The sequence below is a fragment of the Misgurnus anguillicaudatus genome, chromosome 17 (assembly GCF_027580225.2).
Source record: "Misgurnus anguillicaudatus chromosome 17, ASM2758022v2, whole genome shotgun sequence".
NCBI lineage: Eukaryota > Metazoa > Chordata > Actinopteri > Cypriniformes > Cobitidae > Misgurnus > Misgurnus anguillicaudatus.
The window spans coordinates 19125971-19152582 of record NC_073353.2 but is presented as its reverse complement, the minus strand read 5'-3'; the positions used below and the strand labels follow the sequence as shown (position 1 = coordinate 19152582).

Below are 26612 nucleotides of genomic sequence, written 5' to 3'. Positions count from 1 at the left end.
CTACATCAACCTCTTTATCTTTAGAGGATCCGTACGTGTGATCGTCTCCATGTATGAGGCTCAGCCAATAATAGCATTTATTTAGTTGCATCCTTTAGATGATGAAAGCAAGCAGGCTGACATGAGGGATGAATCGGGCAGCTGCAGTAGCCGGAGCCGACGAATTTCATTAACATTGTTTGTTGCCATAAGATTGCATTTGTTTAACTTAAAACCCAATCTCATGTTTTGAGCATTTAAGATAAATGAATATTAGCTAAGTTTTTCAGTCCTTCCAATTTCACTGGGTTGAGTGACAGATTGTGCACTATCAATATAAATCTCCCATGATGCATTTCCAATAACAGGGATAGTATAGGTCATGCGCATCCAATCCTCAATTAAAGGGCTACCAGCTGATTCCACAGCTGTACAGGTTAAAGATTATTGACAATACCACCCCCTACCAGGTCTGCTGGCCAAACTAGATCAATAGACTTGCTTATGCCGGTCCTGAAACACTGCACTCAGGCTGCCATTTACAGACCCCAGCATGATGACATCCCTGCTGTTAAAGACAGATAAGCTGATGAGATAAAGGATGAGAGAGCACTTGGCGGGCTCATCCTGAAAGAGATGTGTCTTGTGAGCATGTTCAAATGATTAAACTGGACCTCCTTTTGAGATGCTAACAGAAGAAACCATTTGTCCACATATAGATGTAAACTGACTTTGAGTTTATGTGAGTTCAGTTTGTCTGACAGCATTGACATACACAAATCCTCTAATCTATCTGGAGTTTTATTAGGACGTGCCAATCGATCTACGCAGTGCGCATTAAGTCAAACACAACTTATTAGCCATAAACAAAATTACTATGAACTTCATCACGCATATCTTCCAATTTTCTTTTTTTAACAATTGCACTTAGGTCCGGTATTGCCCTTTGACATGGCCTTACATTTTATACCATACAAACTGTATATTCTATTCCCTTCCGCTAACCCCAAACATCACAGAAAACGTTCTCAATAAACATCATTCTGTTTGATTTATGAGCTTGTTTCCTCATGGGGACCTCAAAATGTCCCAACAAGGTAACAAATTTACTGGTGTTCCTATGTGATAATTACCAGGTACACACACACACACTCACATACATAAACACACATACGCAATTACTTATTTTCAATTTAAAAAAATGATTGTGGCCTGGATTTTTTTACCTTTTATCACAGTCTTGGGCTTGTGAAAGATTAGTAACAACATTGGCTTTGATGCATTGCTAGTTTTTGTGCAGCATTAGATTTAAATTTTTTCTCCCTTATTTACTGTCCTGCTTTTGCCCCAATGATTTATTCTCTATTGGGTTCCATCGTGACTATTAGTTTATGTAGTGCTAAACTTTGTGTGTTCTCTGCCTTCCATCTTCATTTTGGAGTTAAAAAAATTTTGTTTTCTTTTTAAAGATCGGATAGGGGGTCCCATACATACCTTTGCCTTGGGCCCCCAATTTGCTAAATCCACCACTGAGGGTACCGTGTCGCTTGAACTGGTCCTGGTGAAATGTGCATCTCTCTCGGCTAACCTACCGCCAGCCACATGATGTTTGAGTTGTCTCAGGTCCGTTCGCCAAAAACACATTCATTTTAAACGAACCAAGACCCAATTCCGCTATTATTATACCCGACCTGTGAAGACCTAGTACAAGTGTGAACAAACTACAAACATTGTGCTGGAGTTCTAAATATTTTAATGCAAAAACCTTGTGCCTTTAAAATATTATTCCAGTACAACTTAAAATTTTGCACAGTACAAAGTAGATGTCAAATACCTATATAAACCTGATGTATAAAAACCACATTTGCAGAAATATACTCAGTAGTGGCTTGGTATTAAAATATATAAACATCATATAAACATCAGTTAAGAAGGTTTTTTAATACATCAAATAATCTTTGACAATAATTGATGCTATCAAAATTTGAATGGTTTTAACTCTTTACTGACTATTTATCAAAGAATAGATCATTTTCAGATGAGAACAGATCACCATTTTGCACAATATGATTCATTACATGCAAGGTCAAATGAAATTACCAAATTTAAAGCTACTCAAAGAAGGACTGTGCTTTTCAACACAACAGGAACCGGTAATTGTCTTTTTTCCAAATTCAATTGACTCCTGCACCCATGAGGCAAATGAGCCTTCGGTTAGAAATGATGACGCAAACATCAATCTAAATGCTAGAGGAATATGAATTTAAAATGAGACCTTTTCGCAATAATTTCGCAAAAAAGTGACAGCTTTACCCCTTCTCATTGAGATGGAAAACACTGAAGTGATGGATCACAGCTATACAAGTTTCTAAATCTCACAGCCCTGTGCAAAACCCCCCACACAATCATTTACTCACATACATGTAAATCCATGTGCAGGTCAACAGACAAGCACAGGCATACAAATGCACATATGTTCACAGGTACATGTGTAAGACACAGAGACTTTACAGCACTTTAATGCTAGAAATGCATTCAGTACCCAAGTCTTTATATTGAAAAATTATATATTGACCCTATGGTTAAGCTGTGCTTAAATGGCTATAGTTGTTCTTAATAATCTTGCAAAACACATAAAAATTGGAACTTAACACCTATATATATATATATATATATATAAAATTTAAAATTTTCACAAAAAGTATTCTTCAGTTAAACAAGTAGAAAACCTTTTTTTAGGTGTTACCAATTAAAGTCATTTTAAAGTGTAGTGACATGCTACTGTATATTTTACACTCTCACTGAACTTGTTAATAACAGAGTAGGTCATCCACATAAAATGCAGCACACTATGAAATTAAGCCCTTTCTGCTTTAAAATAGTCCGTTGACTAGTTTTGAACATGCTTGCTTAAGATAAATGGATTTGTGGGTAAATAATTACAGGGTTGTTTGATGTTGTGCTTGAATTGGGCTTTTACCACTTAGTCGCTTATTGGCTTTTCAAGGGCCATATTGATCATGGTAATCCATGTAACAGCAAAGGCTGATGATTCAGAAAGGACAACAGGATCTGAAGAATGCTCCAGATTTTTAGTTGGTTTTGCAAAGAATAAATAAAGATAAATACAGCTGTGGAAAAAAATAAGAGACCACTCCAGTTTTGCCTTTAATCATTATTTCTACATGTGACCATATTACTCATGGTTGATTTTCAACAAAAAGCAAAAACAAAGGAGTGCCAATAAAGTCACGCAACATTATTATTTCACTTAAATATTTAATTTTGATTCTTTCTTTAAAACATTTTGTTTTGGTTATAAAATTAATAAAAACATGTTTTTTTGCACTGAAAAAAAAAACGTGTAAAATTTACTGTAAAAAATCCTCGTAACAATTTGCACGAACTTTTTTTAAGTAAAATTTACAGTTTTTTTAGTACAACTTACCTGCTAAAATCAAATAAAATCTAGTTAATAATGCATGAAAAACATATTTTAAATAATTAAGTAAATGTTACTTCATTATTTTTTTTAGAAGTTAGATTTATTTTAATCGTTTAGGTAAAGTCTATCAGTTTTTTTTTTTTTTTTTTTTATTGAAGCATTGATATCCTAAAAATATTAAATAAATTGTATTTATTGTGTTATTTTCTTTAACCTAGATCTATGGACTTACTTTTTGTTGTTATAAGTGGCATTATAACTCAAAATTCATGACTGACTAAAACTTGATTCTGAACAGAAACGCACACAAACTGCGTTTTTGACATGCATTGTCAGCACTGTGGAGAGAAATACAATATAATGTTCCCAACAGGGTTCATGTAAAGGAACACTAATCACCTGAACGGTGACTTCACAAAATTATCATTTACAAAAAAACAACATCAATAATATAAAAGCTTTAACCTTTATGACATTTTACTAACAAATATTTAAGTAGTTAAATTCTTATCAGTTCTTATTCTATGATAAAGCTTAAAAAATAAAAATATTCAGGCGCAAAGGATTGTGGGTATTCCTTACAACATATGCAAATAAATTTAAGTTAATTTTACTTGAGTTTTTTAGTTTAATGGATTTAATATTCTTAATTTAATTTAACTAAGATTTTTTTACTTGAACCTGCTAAAGAGTTTGATTAAAATTTATTTAATTATTTTAGGACTATGTGTAGTGGCTATAAAACAGTTAAATAATACAAGAAAATATCTAATACGACTTACTATTCCCACACAGTTCATTTTCTACATGAATTAATTGAATTAAATTTATCATCATTTTACTTAGGAAAATCTAGTTCTCAATAAATGTTAATATTATTATGTAGAAATTATGAGAGTTAATCTAATATATATTACAAAAAGTTCATTTTTTTTCAGTGTGGAGTAAGATCTGAAAACATTGAATCTTTTGTTAGTTTGTCCAGTTTCAGTTTACTGCAAACAGAAACATTATGACAATCAGAAATGTTATCAGTAGTTGACAGAATGAAACAAAAATTATTTTACTTGTACCTCCAAGGTACCAATATACAACTTTTCGGTAGAAAAGTGTACTCTTGGTACCGCCTTATTGAAAATTTCTCATTTCTGAGAGTGCATGTTAAAATTACAATATAAAAAGTGTACCCATGTTGAGAGACTGTTTCATATTTGGACCCCAGATTTTATCTCTGGGCTAAGACAGGCCTTCAAATAATTATTTCTCAGCTAATCCAAACATTTAATTGCAGCCTCAGGACTTTGGAGATTCAGTTTGGCTTTTCAATAGGATTTCTAATTCACAACGTTAACATGATTTAATTTAATTCTACATGTAAGGAGTGTTTTGCTATTATCACTTATGATATTTATAATAATAGTTGTTTGGAATATCATCTGTTCGTGGAGGATGTAGTGACTATAATTTCCACTGTTGTTTTACTCTATCATTTTATCCAATTAAATGGTAATTTGAAGCGAGTTTTATTTCTGGAACCAGCCAACCAGAAAATCACAATCCAGGTCACTGCTGTAGAGTATTTCACGCTCCAAAGACAGATTTTGCTGCAGCTGAACATTTTGATATGAAAAATATTTCTAACTCTACAAATACTGTTAATTACATGGAGTGGTAGAAGCAAACATCTGTTGCAATAGAAGAACAATGGACAGATTTAAGTTAATGTCTTAGTGTATCACCAAACTCATGTTGCATATGTGACTTCAAACTTTGGAATGCTTAATATCCAGTCAATAAACTAACAAAAAACCTGCTTAATCCCTATGGCAGAGCTTGTTATAATGTAAATGTAAATCAGACTGATAAGTGGAGTATTACATGCATGCATGTAGTTGTGAATTGTGTCATATTAAAAGGCTTACAAACCCTACATGATTTTCCCTTAAGACATCCATACAGTGGCGTAGCATCTGGGCATGCAGGGTATGCCAACCCAGTCTCACGGCAAGTCGTGTTATAGTAACGAAAATTTTGATTAATTTATTCATGTTTGATGACACGAATTTCCGCTGAAAATCGTTGTTTTCTATTTTTTGATCATTGTCGACTTCCTAACCCAAACCCCAGCTCTAACCCCAACTCCAGGCAAGAATAGTTTTAAAAGTGGACGAAAAACATGTAGAAACCAATGCAAAAAATAACATCCTAACGCAAACCCCGGATCTAACCCTTACCCCAAGCGACAATGATTTAAAAATAGGAAACAACGATGAGAAAACAAAATATAAAATGACACGATAAAGAAAGTCGTGCCACAGACACGAACAGCCATTGATAGAAATTCGTGCTGGGAAGGACGAAAAAAACATTCGTCTCCAGAGACACGAAAAACAGCGAAAATTCGTGTCATCAACACAAATAAATTAATCAAAATTTTTCGTTACTATAACACGACTTCCCGCGAGACTGTGTTGGGTATGCATGTGCAAATGGGCCCGGGCCAATAGGGGGCCCGCCCCAGCTTTTAATAATTTTTTTTTCAATTTAATTTTTTTATTTGTGGCCGCAATAAATATATTTTTGTATGCATATCATGTGTAGTGATTACTTTTTTCTACGTAATTTCAGATTTTTCCGTCATTTCTTGTTTGCGTTTATTATTTTTTTTTGCACTCCGCGGCTGCCGTAGACTACTATGCCATCATTTTTTACATGACGCATCGCCGCGCCAAAAAAAAAAAGAAAACACAGTGTGAAAGGTTATTATAACGGCTATCTACATGAACATTAAGGATGGACAAATATAAACATAAAAGTGGGGCCTTAAAGAGAAAAGAGAAGGCGGAGAAGTTAGTCACGAGTCAAAAACTACCCAAAACATTTCATTTTTCTTTATTTAAATCTACCCTTTAAAGTAAAAAAGTAAAGTAAAAATATTTAACTACCTTATTAAAAGTATATGTTGTTAACAGACCTGCACACCACAGTTAACAGTGCCAACGGGCAAGGTTGGGGGGGCTTTGGCTTAAGGGGGCCCGCAAATTTTTTTTGCATATGGGCCCGGGACTGACTTGCTACGCCACTGCATCCATATATCAAGGGGAAACCAAAAGACCTTCCATCTACTGTATGAAGTTGGGCCATCTGTTGTGTCATTGAACTCTATCCCCCGGTTTCACAGAAAAAGCTTAAGGCTAGTATTAGACTAAAACATATGCTTGAGCCGTCTCATCTGAAAATAACTTACACTACAGTATTTAAATCTTTCCTATTCTCTCACTGCAAAAAAAAATATAAGGACACTCATGCTTTCAGATGGAAAACACCCGTACACACACAGGGTCACCAGGAGATTATTGTACTGTAGGCCTACCTGCAGATTTGTGAATCTGCCACCTGTTTCTTGAGTAAATGATTCATTGGACTAGGCAGGATTGTGGACAACATTCTTAGATGTGCCTATGTATTATGCAAAATATTATGCTTTGTATTATGCAAAAGTCAAAAAAAGTGTGTCGCATTAAACACCTCGGTGCTGTGATTAAGACTAAGGTCAGCCCTAAAACTCATCTTCTAAGAACACACCTGGTGTAGGGAAAAACAAGGTGACTACATCTATGGTGAATTTAAGTTGTGTCTCGCTATAAAAGTATAAGAGTGTAGCAACCCACTGTACTCTTATGCATCAATGTATTTATTATGTGAGAAAAAGCTTGCCAACCAAATAAAATATTCAGATTTGCTTTTTGGTCACTGCACTTGACCGTAAACACTGTACCTTCCTAACTTGATGCTTTATTTACATGAAGACATCTTTTTAATTTAAAAAAATTTTTTTTTTTATAATATTTCCCCAATTTCATCATGTTTTTTTAAGTTATTCATTTATGCCCTTTTTTTTCTCATGAAATAAATTAGAAAATAAAATTTTATTAAATAAATACGGTTCACCATTGAATAATTGCAGAAGCATTAATTTCTGTAAATTTGAGATATTATGGGGTGGTTTCCTGGACAGGGATTAGACTAGTCCTAGACTAAAATAAATGTAAGAGCTGTCCAAACTGAAAACAACTTGCACTGACATATTAGTAATGTTTTTAAGGCATGTTTGTTAAAACTAGTTATATTTTCTTATTAAACTAAGGCCTAGTCCAGGTTTGAGCTAATCCCTGTCCGGGAAACCAGATAAGACATATAAGACATATTTTAAACTAAAGGCAAGATACCTGTATTAGATTATTTTTGCATTACGTTAACCAATGAAACATGAATAATAAGTTATTTAATGCCATTTATTTTGGGCCCCTGCACTATTGTACTGCCAAAGTAGTTGTAAAGTTTACATTAGAGTTAGTGTCCTTAAAAGTGTTTAATAAAAAGTAAAAAACAAATCTTTGCCTAGCCTTGGAAACATTTTAGTATTTTGTTATTTTTAAAAGTATATTACATAAATCATACAGTTATTGCTGTGTTAAAGCTATGATATAGTTGCTGATTGGTAAAGGCAAGGGACAGATGTGGTCTCATTCCTTTTGTGTTGGTGCTGGGCTTTGGTCTTTTTTGGATTTAGGAAATGCTGTTAATCTCTAAATGTTTATATTTGACCCAACAATGGGTTAAAACAACGCAGCATTTTGGGTTTAAACAGCCCAATGCCTCTTCAGTTGAATGTATTTTAATTACATGGCAAACTTCCACATAATATTTTTAATATAATTGTATCTAATCAAGTTTTTTGGATTTAATTAAACTCTTTTTACGTTGACCTAACGTAATCATTTTAAGTGGCAATTTGCTATGTAATTAAAATACATTACAACCCAACTGGCTGGGTTTGTGTCTTTTTGGCCCAACACTGGGTTGAAAATAACCCAGCATTTTAGAGTGTAGGCTACAGCATTTTAATGAATTTTGGAACAGTATAAAGAGTTAAAATTCATGTGTGATTATAATCAGACAAAACCAAACTGTTTTGTGTTTCTTGTGATTAAAGTGAAGGCTAAGCAATGTTATTCTACGTTTGTGGGTTAGAATTTAATTCAAGGTTCAACAATGAAACATTATGATGAATTTACTTAACTTAATGAACTTAACTTCAAAGCTAATAAGCGCACACGAAATCTGTCTATTCAAAGAATCACATAACTGTATTATTATGGGGTGGCCAAATGTTATTGGAGTTACCCTAAAAGTCAGTAGCATTTACGTGTTATTAAATAAAGTAGGCCTGTTTTAATTTGTTCATTAACTTTCAGAAATAATTAAGTATTTGAAGAACATTATATATTGGTCCTTTGTGAAGACAAGACTAAGACAATTCAAATGTAAGCAAAAGACACCAGTGCATTTTCACAGGTGAAATATAAATGCCTCTACTATTAGCACTAATGCAGGGAATGTTGCACCTACTCTTAGCCTAAATTAAAAACCCAAAGAGTGACAAGTTGTGGTAACCTCAGTAAACCCTGCACCCTTTAAATTGGACAAACGCACAACTGTGAACTACAAACAAGATCTGGATGCAAAATAGACTGACTTCTGAGAGAAATGAGTTAGAGGGTATTCAAAACACCACTTTTAGACACAACACAAAAGTAAGCGTTACACCCTTGAGGGTTATAGGAAATCTTATGCACTACAATAATAATTTACATTTTAGAGAGGGCAAACTTTGCTTGTACCTGTCAAATAGGTACATTAAATATGCATTTCACTTCAAATTTGCCAAGAGAATGATTTGTGCTGTGCAAGAGTGCACATACCATTAATACATTTCCCAGTTGAGCACTTGTACTCTGAGATATTTTTAGCAAAGACTGTAATTTGAATAATCAAGTCAGTCTTGAGATGTGAAATTATGCAATGGACTGGCTTTTATTTTCTAGAAAAACAAAGAGAACACTTCAGAGAAAGTTCACTTCAGAGGATTTGTGAACGTTATATAAAGGAATGTGTATGTAGCAACTTGTTTTCAAGAACAGGATGGAAAGTCTCTTTCTTGGAACTAGGCCTCTTTCTCAGAAAGATCCTAACCTTGCAGCTGGATATTTCATCATTTACACTTGATATGATAATACCACCCATATTTGTGCACAGCTGCACCATGAGCACCCAAACATCATAGACTGAATTTGTGTCACAAAAAACAGAAAGGAAACTATTGTGTAATATTACAATTACTGTATTCATTAGGACTGGCAATGATCCATGATCTGGCCACTGAAATAATCTGGCTGACCCCCAGCCTTTTTGTGAGCACAGTTAATGATACCCAATTTATCCAAAAAGCAAGTCAGAGGACCTATTTGTAAATCCTTGTTGTATTTCATCCATTGCCATTAATAAACTTATGCTAAAATGAATTGTTTGGTGTTTCTTTGAAACATTTTGACAAATTGGTTTAGCTCTTTATTCAGTTTATATTTTATTCTTTATTACAATTACTATACAATATAGATGTAATACACAAATAAATTTATACAAATAAAGCCCAACGATTTGAAAAGAACAAAAAATTGTGAAGGTGAAAGATTAAACCCCTTGGTTTAATACAAGAATATGGACATAAACACTAAGCCTCATTGCAAAAACAAACAGCACTCACCGATCATATAAAATGAAATGTGTGCAAAACTAAAATAAAAATAAATGTTTTTAAAAATCATGAGCATAAATACATATTAGTGAAAATGTTACGGAGATGTAGTAGGGGAGAGCGGGGTAAGTTGTCACACGGGTAAGTTGTCACACTGTTCATAACTCCAACACTAGAGGCTCTATGTCAAAAATCAAATAGCCACTTTATGTGACTTCTTCTTCTATAGTCAACTTCCTGTTCACATGTGGTCAAGATCACTGTAATCTGAGGTTAGCACAATTTTCTTATTTTTCTGCTTAAAAAGTAAAAAAAAATCACTTTACATTTTATGCAATACAACTTTGTTAGGTGTGAATGTTTAAAATGATTATTTTGCACAAAATAGAGGAGACCGTAAAGTGTCTTTTGATACTTTAGCTAAAGTGATATGATGAGCTAAACTTGAGATTTAGACAACATTAGCACACAAGTAAGTATGGGGCAAGTTGTCTCAATGACTTTGGGGCAAGTCGTCACATCTGACAACTTGCCCCTGTACAAACAAACACATCGAACATGCTCAGAAAACATGATATAGAAAAGAATAAGCCTCAATCTAGCAAAAAGCTGTTTCAAAAGAAAGGGAAGCAGAAATCTGGACCTATGAAAAACAAGGCAGCTAAAAGAAGAAAAATCATGCAAGAGTCATCATCAGATGATGAAGAGTGCTTCTGCCTCGTCTGTGTAGAGCCATTTTCAAAGAGTCGTCCAAAGGAGACCTGGGTAAAATGTGTAAAATGCAACAATTGGGCCCATGATGCTTGCACCTCAGGCCAGGCAATTTATGTGTGTCAGAATTGTGATTCTGGAGATGAGTCCTATTAGTCATACAGGGCATCTGTTTTGTTCAGAGGTTAAACATGTTAAGTTAAGCAAGTTATCTGCAGCGTTCCATTCAGTTATCTGGTTTTATGTGAAAGCCATAGAACATTTGAACCAAAGTTCAAAGTAAAGTGGTCTTGCCACTTAATTGAAATGTGCATTATTTGGATTGAAATAATTGTTTTTCCAGATTCTCCAGGCACGGATGTTTATATTTCCAGTTTGGTTTGAGTTTAAAAATTAAAATCAATGTTCACAATTAAGTAGTTGTGTTCTTATTTTTAGATAATCTAGTGTGACAACTTACCCGCCCTAGTGTGACAACTTACCCTCCGATGGGGCAAATTGTCACAAGTGCACAGTCACTATTCAACAGTCTACAACTCTGTAATGAGATAAGATATAAAGATGTTATGAATACAACATATGTGCCCAAGACTTCCTTCTTTCATTTGGTATGAGATTTATACCATTTTGATGTATGGTGCTCAGTAAATGTTAGACAGTGTGAAAAGTGTGACAACATACCCCGCTCTCCCCTAGTGTATAAAACACAAAGAGCTTTCCATAAATGTTGTTAATGGTTTACTAAATAACTTCTTAAAAGTGCAACAGAACATTATCAACATTAATCATAATCTTCTGCATAAATGTATAATGTTAAGCTTACTGGATAAATATAAAACACATGTAGGCCCTTAGATCTGAATCTGGACAAAATAATGCTAAAAACAAAATGAAGCCATGATTATTAATTTTGCATTCATCAATTATAGCTTATAAATGTGGTATATCTTAAATGCACGGCAACAATTTTTCTTACTCTGTTTTTACCAACACAATTAACTAAATATACTTGAAACATGATACATTGAATAAAATGTTGCTGTTTTTGCTTAAACCAAGAAAATCTAATTCAAAAAGAAAAACAAGATTATTTCCCACTATTAGCAAACATTAATTTCCTAATCTAAATCTCATAAATGCTTTTGCTTCTCAAGTGAATATATCTTGTTTAGATAACTGTGTTGGAAAACAAGACAAAACAACCGAGTAGGCTAACAGTTTTTTTTGCACTGTAGCCAAATGTGAAGTGCAAACTATAAAATTGCCAGATATGAAAGTGACATAATAACAGTACATGAAACTCATATGGATATACATGTAGACTTATATATACATATATAATACGCTTAAATGTAACAGATGGTTATTCTCTGCAGAAAACATACTCTGTGTAGCTTGTCCAGATTTTGTCCTCGTTCGGGTCATTGCTGGAGTAGGCGCACGTTCCCGTGGAGCTGCACGCGACCATATGGAAACCAAATTCTGACAGTTTGTCAAACGCCTGCTCGAGAAAATTATATTTGAGATAATATCGTGACGTGTACCTCTCCAGTGGTCGGTCCGGGTCTCTGCTCTCGTTTAAAGTGTCTCCAAACACCTCTTTAGCCAAAGACGTTTTTCCGCACACTGTGATTCTTGCGACCCTCCTGAATTTGGCGTCGGTCTGTACGTCTCTCCCGATCGTATACGAGCCACGGTAGCCGACTGTGATGTAGCCAGACTTTTTGGACTCCAGTGAAGGGGAGACAGCGGTGTTGACGACGGAAAGCGCGCGCGAGGACTCCGGTCCGACCAGGGGAATCGCGCTCGCGCTCAGCGCCGACGGCTCCTCCGAGTCACTTTGGCAGATCTCGTCGGTGATGGAGTTGTCTTTACTCATTTTGGGACTCAAGAGCTTGGACAGATCCCGCAGCTGGAAAAACTCCGCCTCCCTCTGTAGTCTACTCTTCTCTGGGAAAAAGTCAGGCAACACCAGATTCAGATCCCGTAGATAGTCTAATATATAACGGAAAAGAAAACCGTCCCTATCCAAAAAGTAACGACCCTTACTGTCCCGCGCCAGCTCTTTCGGTGTTTTCTTACTAAACATGGTCCACAGGAGTGAATCGGGTACGGATATTAAGGTCGTGTGTCGTGTCACATACACTTGTCCACCGACGTTTAGTTCAATAATGTCAGGAAACGGCCACGCGGAATCGGCGCCGTTTGATATCCCGCGCTCTGGATCCGCCAAAGCCATCACGAGTCTCTAACCGGTGAGACGGAGATGCGTGCAACCTTCTTTATAAAGACCAAAGGAAAGATCAGATGCTGTTTAAATAGGTTGTGGGAGGGGGAGAAAGTGCGGCCAGGGGCGCAAGATGTTATTAGCAAAATGGGAGCAACTGGTGGCGCGTATCCTGCTGCTGTCAGTGATCTTTATTCGAAAGTTGACAGCACTGATCTCAGTGGCAATAAAATGTTGAACTAATGTAAGAGCATACAGCAAATGTATTTAAAATAGCAAGAAAATAAGAAAAGAGCCTTCCCCAAAAGCGCGTAAAGGATATCTAATATTAAAATACAGCATTGCTAGTGTCATTTTTGCACAAGAGAGAGAATAATGGCATCTAGTGGTAGAAAGTGGGAAGTTTCTTTTAAAAATATTACATTGGAATAAACATTGGTGATAGATACAGAATCAGATTTTGCTTTTTGTGTTTCCATTAGATGATCAGTAAGTTTCAACAATTGCTATAGACCATACCTGCTGGACAAAGGAAAGAGAATATTCGTTTTTTTATGGGGGGGGGTACATATTATTTGTACAGTACAAATAATAATATGTACTGTACCTAATAAATAAACTTCACATAGACTGTGATGTAATATAATTACTATATAAAAATATTGCACACCTTCTATATGACAGAAATAAAGATTATAAAGATGAAGTACGTTTGCAGTAAGTCTATGACAGCCAGGGATACTGTACAAAATGCTTGTTATTTTACAGACATATTTTTCCTGCTGTTATGTCTTTTGGCATCAGTCTCACTGTGGCTGGGAACCAGTCTCTGTGTCTCAGGATATATGCTGAGTGTTTATGCTTGAGTACAGAGTGAACTAGATAGGAGTGTCACTGGTAAGCATCAGTAAAATTTCCCAGGACAGTGTTTCCTACAGATATGAAATATACTTCTGGTCGTAAAGCTGGTAAAAAAAGGAAATTATTACCCACCCGCAAAAAGGTCTAGCCTATATGTTGTGTGACAAAAAACTAATAATGTGTGATACAACACAACACAATGATTTATTAAACATTTATATTAATTTTATAAATCCAACCACACAGCAAAATCAGGAACCTCAGAATAACTATAAGATTTTATTGAACACTTTTGAAAGTGTTGGCACATTGACTCTATACGGAGTTAAAAATCTAACTATAAATTTACACTAATAAGTGTTAAATATTTTTTATTTGTTCAGAATTAACTCCCTGCAGTGTAATTTGTTAACTCCAGTATAGTGTTATATGGTGTTGATATGGTAAATGTAAAGACAGCAACCTATTACAATAGTTTTGGGACAAAAAACTTTATTTTCAAACACATTTTTAAAAGGTACAATACAGCAGTATAACCTATCATTCTCATTATAAAACTGTTAAGGATTTATTTTTAATTGTCCTCAATGTATCATGCGTTTAAGTGTTCATTACATTAACATATATTATTAACATCCTTCAGACTAGATATTAAACTTTTCTCTTAATAAAACAAAAATAAAAAGGAAAATGCATAATTAAAAAACAACTAAGTATAACACCACAGAAACTAATATTTTCAGAATACGTTACAGAATTTACATACAGAATACATTACAAATACTTTGAAATTAGTTATACATTTCTTCTGCACAAAATACTCACTTTCTTATAAAATTGCTCTTCTGAAGAAGAAATTTTCATGTACGTAGGTCTATTTCTGTGCTCCTCCAAAGTCCCCAAAGCAAATCTCCTGCACACATTAACGGATTTTAAAATATTTTTGTAAACTAAAACAGAATATAAAGCAAAAAACAAAAAACTCCCCAAAGCATTATGAGTATGAATTGCTCCATTTGAGTCAAGACCTAAACTCAACTGCCGTATTCATATAATGACAATAACACATGACTCTTAATGTTAAACATGATACTCTCAAATGTTATAGATCAAAATTTTATTTATTCAACCTTTACTTACCATTTACGGTGAAAGAGATGAGCTTCTGCTTCAACTGCATCATCCAAAAACAGGGTTCAGTGTGTGCTGTAAAGAGGGGGAGGTCTTCTATTTAACACCCTAAGAGTAAACAAACACTACTAACAAAACACTGTAGGAGTGTGTTTAGACACCCACTCTTTCTTTTCATAGAGTAAAATAAAATAGCTTTTAATCAAGTGTTAAATTAACTCTGAACTCTTTATATTTCCATTAACACCGTTATTTTAACTCTCCTAAATTTGCCGTGCAACCCAAACTTTCTTTGCCATGAACAAAGCTGACAGTGTTTGTCAAAGCACCACAAAAAACACTTTACTGTTTTTGCACAGATATTTGAAGCAATACTTATAGATGAACCTTTTTATCAAACTCTATTGAATACAATACTATTTGCAGTATATTAATGATAGTGCAGGTCTCATCAGTGTTATAATGGTTTATTCAGCCTTCTTTACTTTCTATTAGATAGAGCAGAAGCAGTAAAAGTGGCTTTCTTTCTATTCCTCTTGTTGATTAAAAGAGCTTAATCCACTCATTATTTCAGATTCAAAAGTTTCCTTGCTGTCCCTGTAAAGGTTACTTTACATTACTTTGCGTTTTTATATCTTGAGTAAGCTTGAGTGCAAAGGGCTTGACATTAGCATTGCTTTTTTGCTACCATCTCTGTGCTCAAACTTTTTAGATATAAAAGGTGGTTCATTTATAATACTTTTATAAAAAAATTGCATCTCACCCAACTCATGGAGCAACAGAGAGCATGCCAAACACACGCCGAACTCATAAAAAAGAGACACGACGTGCTTGCACGCAAAATTTCATTATCACGGAAGAACATAAAAAGACAAATTTGTTTATATACCGCCGGCGCCGCTCATGTAAAGTTAATGTGTGGGAAACACTTCAAGGAACACATTAATCAAAAATCAGTCAAGTATTCAAAGAACAAATTCAAATATTTAAAAACTATATTTCATGCTATATGAAAAGTATGTTACATTTCTTTTTTTTCACAAAACAAGAATGTGTCATTTTGGAAATGAGGAAGCGTTGACCGACAGAACAGATTCTCTTACTCTAGGACTTTTGTTGCAAAAGAAATTCCACATTTCACAAACTTTGGAGATCCACAATATTATGCATGTAAAAAGTATGATGTCATTTATTGTCTTCTGTATCAAGAATGCATCCTTATTAAAAGATTTTAAAACCATCTAGTAACTCTGAACAATAAGTTTATATTTGTTAACATCAGTTAACTACAAGCTAATATGAACTAACAATGAACAATACTTCTACAGCATTTATTAATCATAGTTCATGTTAATTTTTGCATTTACTACACTTCAAAGTCAAAACTTGTATCTGGTAACATTAGTTAATGCATAAGTAACATGAAAAATTCTGTTTTAGTTAAATATAAAGATAAATATTATGACAAAAAATGTTATTTTTAAGTTATTTTAAATTTTTTAATTATTATTTTATTTTAGTCATATTTTTTAGAATTATAAATAGGCTAAATAATTACATTGTATGCCCATAATTTAATGTTGTTTAACCTGTGATATATACAGCAAGTTCAAAATTGTGAAACCATATGCATTTGGCTGTTAAGTAACTATGGAAAGTTGATGACACAGTTTTTGCCTGCACAATAGTATATAAGGCAAACGTTGACACCCTAAACTGAAAGCTGGATCCAACCCTCACACAATGATCAGAAAGGTATGAACTACCTATACATTTTTTCATGCAGTAAGTTGTTTTATAAAGAAAATCCATCTAGCGGTTTTATTTTGAAAATACTTTTGCTATGCGATTTTTATCGATTGACCAAAAATGTGATGATTAAACTGTTTTTCATTCCTGTTTTTGTTCAGGGTGTTACTGAAAGCTTCGGGGCTGCCGTCTCCTGTTTAAACACAGCTCATCTGACAGATGAAGTTATTCGGAGGAGTAAGAGAATGATACTGGACACACTGGGTGTGGGGTTACTTGGAACCAGCACCCCTGTCTTTAACACAGTTCTCCAGTACAGTCAGGTACAGATCTGCCACTTAATTCATTCTATTAAGTCCTGGTTTCACAGACAGGACTTAGCTAAAACCAGGACTAGAACTTAAATTAAGATGTTTTTAGAAAATGCCTTAGAAAAAGACGTTACTGGTGTGTATCTTGAGACAAATCAATGGCACTGGCATATTTTAAGATATCGCAGTGCAAGTTAATTTAAACTGAGACTCCACCATGTGTTTTAGTCTAGGACTAGCCTTAAGCCTTGTCTGTGAAACTGGGGGTAAGTCTATTAAATCTAAAGAGTTATATTACATTGCCCCTCATTTATATCTGACTAGAATCAGCAAGCTTTGAAAAACAGCAAAGTATGGGCAAGACCAGGATTATCTGTTCCACCACAGTATGCTGCCTTTGTTAATGGAGTTGCGGTATGTCATTTAAATACATTCATATATTTTTTATCTGTGAGAAAATTTTATGTAAAGACAATAAATCACAAGAAGCATTGTTAGTTGATTTGTTAATTTAAAAAAATGTAACCATGTAACCTTTTCTTCATAATAAAGAAGGTCTGTGTGCACTATTATCACAGGTTGGGTGATAAATAATAAGATCCTGTGATGTGTTGATATTTTAGGTGCATTCTATGGACTTTGATGACACCTGGCATCCAGCCACTCACCCCTCAGGTGCCGTTCTGCCTGCTATCCTGGCAGTGGCTGAAACACTGCCCATTAAGCCCTCTGGCCTAGAGTTGTTGCTTGCATTCAGTATAGGCATAGAGGTTCAGGGGAGGCTCCTGAGGTTTTCAAAAGAGGCATATAACATTCCTAAAAGGTAAGAATATTTACATAAGTGTGAAACTGATATTGCTAAATGTCTAAAAAACACCTAAAATATTCAAATAAAATCTAAAAGCCTGAATGTCTAGTATGTTTCAAGACATGGTATAGAAAAGCTGTAGATCATGTTTTTTCAGCTTATTATAGAATTTTTACTTTAATGCTTTGTTAATTTTTCCAATTAAAGCATTGTTTCCATAATGCATATTTATCATTCCATTTGTAGTAACATCAAATTTTAACTTGCATGCTTAATAATCATGATTCTGTTTTTAATATATTAATAATTTATTCTCATGTATCCCCAGATTTCACCCACCTGCAGTTGTTGGGGTTATGGGCAGTGCCGCTGCTACAGCTAAACTCTTGGGTCTACCTCTAGCGCAGAGCATAGCAGCTCTAGCAATAGCTTGTTCATCTGCTGGTGCCCCAATGGCAAATGCTGCTACTCAAACCAAGCCTCTTCATATGGGCAACGCTGCCCGGGGTGGTCTGGAGGCCTCTGAACTCGCTCTCCTTGGCCTTGAAGGGAATACGCAGATTCTGGACCTCGAGTCGGGCTTCGGGGCCTTCTATCCAGATTACATCCCCTGCCCCCTGGCTAAGGTCACCCCTACTTCTCATTACAGGTGGGTGTTGGAAAATCAAAACATTGCACAGAAACGCTTCCCTGCCCATCTCGGGATGCACTGGGTGGCAGATGCAGCAAAAGAAGCAAGGGCGAAATTTCTGGACAAATATCCAGACGCTGATATGAGTCAAATTGAGAAAATCACACTGAAGGTGCCCTCGTCTAGATACGTCGACTGTCCTCTTCCAGTAACTGAGCACCAGGCCAGACACTCTTTTCAGTTCAACTGCTGCAGCGCACTGCTGGACGGTGATGTCACTGTGGAATCCTTCAGTAAAAGTCAGATGAACAGGAGACCCCTTCAGCAGATGCTTCTCAAAGTAAACTTGGAGAATCCAAAAGACAATCACTCAAGCTTTGAAACAATGTATTGTGAAATTTCCGTGGAGACAACGCAGGGGGAAAAGTTCACTGCACGCTGCGACACTTTTTATGGCCATTGGAGGAAACCACTCAGTCATGAGGATCTGGTGAAGAAATTCAGGGCTAATGCACTGACCGTGCTTACCCCTGATGTCGTTGAGGGCATTATTTATACTGTAGACAATCTAGACAAAAGCCATGACTGCTCAATGCTGTGGTCATACATGCACTTTAATAAGTACCACATGAAGCAGAAAGAAGAGCACCGCTGCTCAGTGTCAGTTTGAATTATTCTGTAATGTTTGACAGAGCTTTGTTTTTATGTAGTTTTTTTTTTATGTATAATTACAAATCAAAGGATATCATTTAAGGGGTGAAAAATATTTGTGCAGTCTCGTTTGCTGAACTAAAATATTAATATGGTGTGACTGTGGAAGAGTGTGTGAAGTACTGAATTTTTGTTTTCTATCTAAAATTATGTAATAATGTAGCCTTTTAACTTAGAAGTTATTTCAGTTGTATCCTGTCTAGTCTATTTAAGCAACGTCATCTTTTTAAATACACAGCATTTCGTAATAGTACTATTTCAACAGATGATATGATGAGGACGTTTCATGGACTTAACAGTAAAATGTTAAAGTAAAAGAGAGGGAACTACACACAATACAGCTTTTATTTTGCATCAAGGTTTGATATAATTTTACTTTAATACTTCGTAATTATTCTTTTGTTTTCTTTGTGTTCTATTTATGAGGGTTAAATCTATTTTATTTATTTACATTAAAATAATTAATTGAGTGTATTTTCATTTCATTAAAATGTAACCTATTAACTCTGCTCCTGCCTTACCGACGGGACTGGGAATGGGACTGATCCTGAATGATACATCAGTATAATTCTCCTTTAAATCTATTAAAGGAGCAATTCACCCAAAGAAACATTAATCTTTATTGAAAGTGCGTCATATTTGTAGTTGAAATGTAAAATACATTTCGAATTTGGTGCCTATTTGACTGAGAAAAGGGGTGTTTGTAGTCTCACCCCCTCAACAAAGATATTGGACTTCCTTCTTTCAATGATGCAAAATGATGACAGTGCAACACTGAAATCTGTATTTCTCCTGTCTCAGCGGCAACTGAGGAAATGATGCACGACCATTCAAAAACATGACTGGGGTTCTAATTATACAAAGATTAATGAAAATGGGTGAAGTGTCCCTTTAAGCTAGCCTTCACCAAGTCACTCAAAACAAATCTCAAGCAAAATATTAACTGGCACTTGCAGGTTTATTCAGATAATTATAGATGTAAGCTTTAAATAAAAACTCATAAAGACATGACCAATTGAATCATAATTCATGCGAGTTTTAACACCTCCTGTACCATCACTCCAATGCCATCAAATATTTCATGAATTGGTGCCTTACACATAAATGCACAGGTGGTAACAATCTTATTTTTTTCATCAACATGGGCTTCATTGACATGCTTACAGATATGCTTGCAACCAAGTTGAGTTATCGCTTCTGCAGTGTCTGGAACATCCGGATATCTGAAAACCAAAAGATTTGCATACTTGAGTTCAATATTTTTCATAAACAGCAACATTATGTAAACAATGAAAACAACAAGATTATAGAGTAAATTTAATACATAATGTAGATTTAAAATTATACAAACAGAAACCGAGTATAGATTTGCACATAGGGAATTGTCTCATATCTTATTCATATACTATTATTAATTATATACACAAATAGAGCAAAAAAACTGTTCTGTATGTATATAAAGCTTCAGCTTTATATTCTACAATAACTTTAAAATTAAAAAATAAATTATGTTTCACCTTTCATCTTTGTCATGGCCAACAGTCACTTCACATCCAGGGAAGACCTTTGCTGCCAGCACAGGTGAGATACAGCACAAGCCAATAGGTTTCTTCTCTGCATGGAAAGCCTGTAGCACTTTTGTAACCTCTTCGTTGACAGAACAGTCTTTCCCCTTGACAGCCCAACTACACAGATTCTTAGCTGCTCCAAATCCACCTGTTAAATATCAGATATTAAAGTAAAAAAAAAATGCTGTATGCTAAGATGCAGAGTAAAAAGACCGATAAAGTATGTAAGGTGTGTTTACCAGGAAAGATGATGGCATCCAACTCCTTCACATTGAGCTGGGAGAGGTCTTGGATATCACCTCTGGCAAGTCTGGCACTTTCCACAAGCACATTCCTCTTTTCCTCTGTTGGAGAACCTTTCAAGTGGTCTACAACATGCATCTGATCAATGTTGGGTGCAAATATTTTGACCTGTATGGAATTAGACATCGTAAATGGCATTCAAAAGTATACAAACATATTAACAACAAAATCACAAGACAAAAAGAAAAAAAAACTAAAATAACTAAAATGAACACAGACAAAAGTGTCACATTAAAACAAAAGGTCTGATAAAAATTAAACATCACCAGTCGTACTCTATGTGGACTTATTAAAATGCTACTTTATATTTGAAGATATAATTTTTTATTTGATACAGTATAAGTAAAAAAGTTACACAATGAACTCACAATAGCTTGCTGACGGCTCAAATGAACCAGGACTGCAGACGCTTCGTGGATTTCACTTCCATCAAACACCCCACAACCAGCCAACACTACAGCCACACGTTTAGCCATACCTTTATAATAAACAAATACCAAAATAGCACAGACGATGACGGTGAACTTGAAAGACGTTACTTGTTTTGTGAATGAAAAGTGAAAGTTGAAATGTTACAGCGCCTCTAGCAGCGTGGGCGGGAATGGTCACCTTTTATTGACAACAGAAACGAAAAACAAAATTAAAATTTTTAACCCAATTTTACCCAAAATAATAAATAAATTATGCACAAAATACATATTTCTAATTCTATCTAAAGGTTTGCCATACAAAAATAATACATGTTTGCATTCAAAATAATTTCAGTTCACAAAATCTCCATAAAATAATATCATGCAATCAAAAAAACAAAAAAAATTTAATAGTTGCATCGTGCAAGTTTAAAAAAAAACTATTTTACCCGGTAAATATTATGAATAAATTTAAATGTGATTTTACGAACCTTATTAGTGACACAGCAATCCTAAAAGCTTCATCACATTTTATATCATAAAAATAAACAATTCCAAAAGCTTTTGACCATAGGTAAAAATGCGCACATAGCATAGTTTGAAGGCATAATTATGTGAAAATCCACCTTACCTCTGTAAATGTTAAAAGACATGATGTGCAGATGCTTAGAGCATACTGTGAAATACAAACAATACTGTAAGACTTTGATTTTACTGTCTAACAGTATCAATTGTAGGATCACACCTTTATTTTGAAACGCGTTTCTAAAGCCTCATTTCCGTTTCCGGTTACCACACTTGACATATGTGCGGTTGCTGTAGTAATAGTAATTATTGTCACTTTTACTAGAAACATTGATGTCATGACGTTGGTAACTAAAACAAGTAACTAAATTTACATTTATTGATTGATACAATTGTGTCCACCAAACATCTTACCTTGTGAGTGCTGCAGCGCACATAATTCACTCAAGCTAGCCTGCTAGGTTATAACCTTCTTGAGTAGTTAGCGCAGCCAGCGCTCGTGTGACCATGTCAGGACTATATCGAGCCCTTACAACATCTACCTGCACTATCATAAAGGTAAGTTTTTTTTTACTATTTCAAACAATCAATCTGGTGTGTAAGTTATTATAAATAGTTTTGTGACTGTGTGAAAAATTTGTGTTTGAAAAAAATGTTTGAATTATGATCTTTCGTTATTGCAGACTGTAACACAGGCAACAACATGTCCATCATATGCAGCATGTCGCACTAAATTCACCAGGAGCCGCATCCCTCCACAAGTGTTTGATGATGGTATGCATGTGTACTATTAATCGATTCAGATTCATTTCAAGTCATTACATCCTCTTCTTAGGTGTTTGAGGAACGAGCAAAGGAACATGAAAACTATGGTGGAGATCCAGAACATCCACATAAATTGCATATAGTGACGCGAGTTAAAAGCACAATGAGACGACCCTACTGGGAAAAGAAGGTTGTAAAGAGTTTGGGGCTCATGAAGGTCAGGAGTAGGCTTTGATTTTGTAATTTAAGTACCACTTAAATTATGTTACTTTATTAAATCTTTTTCATTATCATCAGGCGCATGAACCCCGTGTCCACAAGAACATCCCTTCAGTTAACAATCAACTAAAAATGATCAAGCATCTTGTTAAGATTCAACCCCTTAAACTGCCTTATGGATTACCTGCTGAAGAGGATTTGGCAAACACTTATCTTAATAGCAAAGGAGAGCTGGTTGTACAACGTCTTCTTAAACCACTTGACCAAAAAGCCATTGAGTCATAGAATTGTGGCCTGTTGTTGTTGTAAATGTTTTATTGTCCTTGTGGTTTGTTTAATAAAGATTTAAATTACCTCAACTTTACTCTTTCACTAAAAAATATGATTTGCTTTCTATTTCTCAAGAATGTTTTAAATGACAGAAAAAGCATTTAACATTTCTCACGGCCATGAATAGAAGAGAGAGCTTTACACATTTAAAATATTTTTAATATTAATAAGTCATGTACTGCTACAAAAGGAAAAAAGCCTGCATGTCCTTTCACATCAATGGGAGATAAAGATGGCAATTCTTATTGGAATGCAGAAGCTTGCTTCCTTGGCACTTGTCTGATGCCCACAAAACTGTGCATCAGTCCATCAGAGGCAAAAAAATAGTCTGTTTGCACCATTGTGTAAAACATGAGATTCCAGGCATTTCTCGAAGAAATTCACTCTTAAATGAATCAAAGCTATAAATAGCAGAATTCTGCTCTTTAGAAAAAGATTTCCCTTCTGCATATCAAACTTTGACAAAAGGGATATGAAAAAGTATAAATTAATATAATTGAAGGTGGTTGTTTTCAGTCATCCTAAAATATAGAAAATTAAGTCGCACAAGAAATTAAATAGACAGTGAGCACAACATGGTTTTACAAGACTTGGGACAGTTATTTAGGAAGCCCTGAGAAACACGGAGCTTAACGTCTGGGTTCTCTAATCTGAATCAGAGTCCGAGTCATAACCTTTGCCTCTGATGGTTTTTTTCTCAACTTTAGTGAACTTTGACCCAGACTTCTTCCCAAATGTTGGTGGATCCAAAAGACTCCCACTAGAGGGAAGAAAAGATGCTGTGTTAAACTAGCTTTTGTTAAATGAAACCAGATTTGATCTGTATGAAAAGTATTCACATTTGTCAGCCATTTAAAATCTTTTCCATATAATATTATACCTGTAGTTAATGATTTCCGAGCAGCCCAGTCTCCACTCAAGCATTTCAGTAGGGAACTCATCTGTGTTTCCCAGATCAGTAAAACCCACAACATAATCCTTAGTCTTCCCTTCTTTCACCAGAGCCATTGTTGGAATGACTTTAATCTTCAGCCTCTCGGTTAGGAATGGAGCTTTCTCAACATTTAGCTTGATGAACTTTGTTTCCACATGTTTTTTAGCCAGAATAGCCAAGTGCTTGTCAAGAATTTTGCATCTTTAAAAACAAAAATTTTACAGACATTTAAAATAGCTGTAGCACAGTTTTTATGTGGATGAGTCCTTTAACTGTGCTTGGAACGGAGTAAAAGATTAACTTAATCACCTAAAAGTAGAGTCTCTGTAGAAATGGCAGACCACGTTTTTGCTTTCTTTTACCTCCGCAAAGAAATCTTTCTCACTTGGAATTTCTCTGTATTCACCATGTCCTTTAGATATCCACTCCTGAAGACATACACACCACAAAAATAAATTAAAAAGTCTGTATTTGTTGGAAACTCGATCTGCTTACGTATTCAATAATGATTTTGTCATGTGCATAAGTCAAAATAACAGTTTAATATACCAAGCTATACATTTACAGCACTTAAAAGCTGTTTTTGAAAAGCTTATATAACCACCTGCTTTTGTTTTTGGGCTTTCTTGAGAGCCTCAAGCCTTTTCTCCTTTAGCTGCTCCAGTTCATCTTCATCCATACGATCCAATTTGTTCAGTTCAGTATCCAGCTGCTCTTCCACTATCCGTGCTGACTGCAGCATCTGCTGCTCCAGAGCCTTTGCAACAACCTCCATTGACTGACTGGCCATTTTTTCTCACACCTGACTTCCTGTTTTACAATCAGTAATTCAGAGGTCAAAATTGGTGCAATGCAATGACAGATTAAAAATGTTAAATTGCAATAAAATATTAGACAGTTTACTTTAAGAACACTCATTAGTTTTATTCAGCAAATGCATAAATACTCATGACTCAATTCAAGCTTTATTGTATTGTATGTGTAGTATGTACAGTAAGCTTTGTTCTGTCAGCATAAAGTAACCAGTGTAGGTGTGTCTATGCAAACAAAGCATTCACCTAGTTGGTGCAACAGATCTTTTAAACACATGCAGTATTAAAACGTATTATTTAATACTAAAATAATGCTATTAAAGTACAACACAACAATCACTGATGATTAGATCTACTGACGTTACTAGACAGTGAGTAAGAGCAACAAAGACCAGAAACTTATTCAAACGCATAAAAACAATATGTCAGCTGTACTGATTTTCTACATCAGTACCTTCCTAATAAATGTTGGTTTTCAATGACCATACACTTAAAAAAAGAACGGATTTCATTTTAAATTTGTATTAGGTAGGTTGTCAAATATGCTAGTGCTAGCGCTAGTGGTGTGGCGCTCTGAACACCGTAACAACGAGGACTGATAATCAACAGCAGCTTTCAAGATACTAACACACAAAACACTAAAAAGAAAGCGACAACAAACTACAACACATTTTGATTGATATACAGTTTAAAATATTTTTTTCGTTTAAAATATAGGTTAGAGAGCAGCACCTACCACCACTTGTGATTTCAAGTCGAAATTTTCGAGCAGGCGGCAAGATGACGCAGTGGCTTAACAACAGGCAGGCGTCTACTGATTACGTCATGCAATCGTCATTCCCACAGCCCGTTTTTTTTTTACCCATTTTCAGCAAAACAACAATAAAAATACACAATCGTTTGTTGTTCTGTTATAAAAGTCTGTACTGTACAAAAAAAACCACACACACACATGAGGCAATTCGTTGTTTGTTGAAACAATCATCGTTTCCAAGACAGTATTTTGTAATATTAAACATACAGTATAAATACAGTAAACATACAAAACATCGCAGCTATTTTGTAATGAATTTTGTACATTAATTTTTTTGATCTTAAATCGATAGTTTTTAATGTTTAAAATATTTTACAAATCTAACAATATTTTACAAATCTAAAAATAAATGTTTTTTTTTGTTCAGTCCGTTAATTTGCACAAATAAATAAATGTGACTCAGTCTGTAAAATCCAGGCTTAAGTCTCAAAATGTAAATATGAGATTAGAGCATTAAAGCTTGATTTTTAATAATTGATTTCAAATTATACTCAACTTTAACATGGCCTTAGTCAGCCAACATTGCATTAAAGATAAGGTTATATATATATTCTCACAGCCAAGACCTCATTGATTTTATGATGATTTTATGTATAGACAAAAGTAAATCGCAAAAATGATTTCACAAATTGATATTTCTCTCGGATTATTGTACTGTTATACAGACCATAATTCCTTTAGTGTTGTTCCATAGACAAGGACAGTCGCCTACTGTGTAGTTACACATTTTTCATTAAAAACAACTGTTAGGTAGTCAAGTTTTAAATTTC

At 34.7% G+C, this 26612-nt stretch overlaps 5 protein-coding genes and 1 long non-coding RNA gene across 6 annotated transcripts; 2 read left to right on the top strand and 4 right to left on the bottom strand.

Moving 5' to 3' along the window:
- Positions 1–11843: 11843 nt before the first annotated feature.
- kctd12.1 (potassium channel tetramerisation domain containing 12.1) lies at positions 11844–13131 on the bottom strand. The gene has a single exon (XM_055215802.2). It carries the CDS (start codon positions 12970–12972, stop codon positions 12097–12099), a length of 876 nt encoding a protein of 291 aa, XP_055071777.2. The 5' UTR covers positions 12973–13131; the 3' UTR covers positions 11844–12096.
- A 91-nt stretch (positions 13132–13222) lies between these two features.
- LOC129452127 (uncharacterized) lies at positions 13223–17820 on the bottom strand. The gene is made up of 3 exons (XR_008646977.2): positions 17681–17820; positions 14962–15027; positions 13223–14734 (listed from the first exon to the last, which is right to left on the bottom strand). It is a non-coding gene; the product is annotated as an uncharacterized lncRNA (long non-coding RNA).
- On the top strand, positions 16563–19513 carry acod1 (aconitate decarboxylase 1). The gene is made up of 5 exons (XM_055215801.2): positions 16563–16707; positions 16863–17024; positions 17337–17426; positions 17636–17835; positions 18149–19513. Exons 1-5 carry the CDS (start codon positions 16696–16698, stop codon positions 19119–19121), a joined length of 1437 nt encoding a protein of 478 aa, XP_055071776.2. The 5' UTR covers positions 16563–16695; the 3' UTR covers positions 19122–19513.
- Positions 19514–20101: 588 nt separating this feature from the next.
- LOC129452125 (glutamine amidotransferase-like class 1 domain-containing protein 3, mitochondrial) lies at positions 20102–21621 on the bottom strand. The gene is made up of 4 exons (XM_055215804.2): positions 21402–21621; positions 20970–21141; positions 20680–20878; positions 20102–20385 (listed from the first exon to the last, which is right to left on the bottom strand). The coding sequence occupies exons 1-4, from the start codon at positions 21507–21509 to the stop codon at positions 20190–20192; spliced, it is 675 nt and encodes a 224-aa protein (XP_055071779.1). The 5' UTR covers positions 21510–21621; the 3' UTR covers positions 20102–20189.
- A 591-nt stretch (positions 21622–22212) lies between these two features.
- On the top strand, positions 22213–23311 carry mrpl30 (mitochondrial ribosomal protein L30). Its single transcript, XM_073855098.1, has 4 exons — positions 22213–22526; positions 22652–22729; positions 22804–22950; positions 23031–23311. The coding sequence occupies exons 1-4, from the start codon at positions 22476–22478 to the stop codon at positions 23235–23237; spliced, it is 483 nt and encodes a 160-aa protein (XP_073711199.1). The 5' UTR covers positions 22213–22475; the 3' UTR covers positions 23238–23311.
- Positions 23312–23419: 108 nt separating this feature from the next.
- Positions 23420–25925, bottom strand: txndc9 (thioredoxin domain containing 9). The gene is made up of 5 exons (XM_055215803.2): positions 25765–25925; positions 24821–25026; positions 24526–24644; positions 24163–24417; positions 23420–24042 (listed from the first exon to the last, which is right to left on the bottom strand). The coding sequence occupies exons 2-5, from the start codon at positions 25004–25006 to the stop codon at positions 23928–23930; spliced, it is 675 nt and encodes a 224-aa protein (XP_055071778.1). The 5' UTR covers positions 25007–25026; positions 25765–25925; the 3' UTR covers positions 23420–23927.
- Positions 25926–26612: the final 687 nt, after the last annotated feature.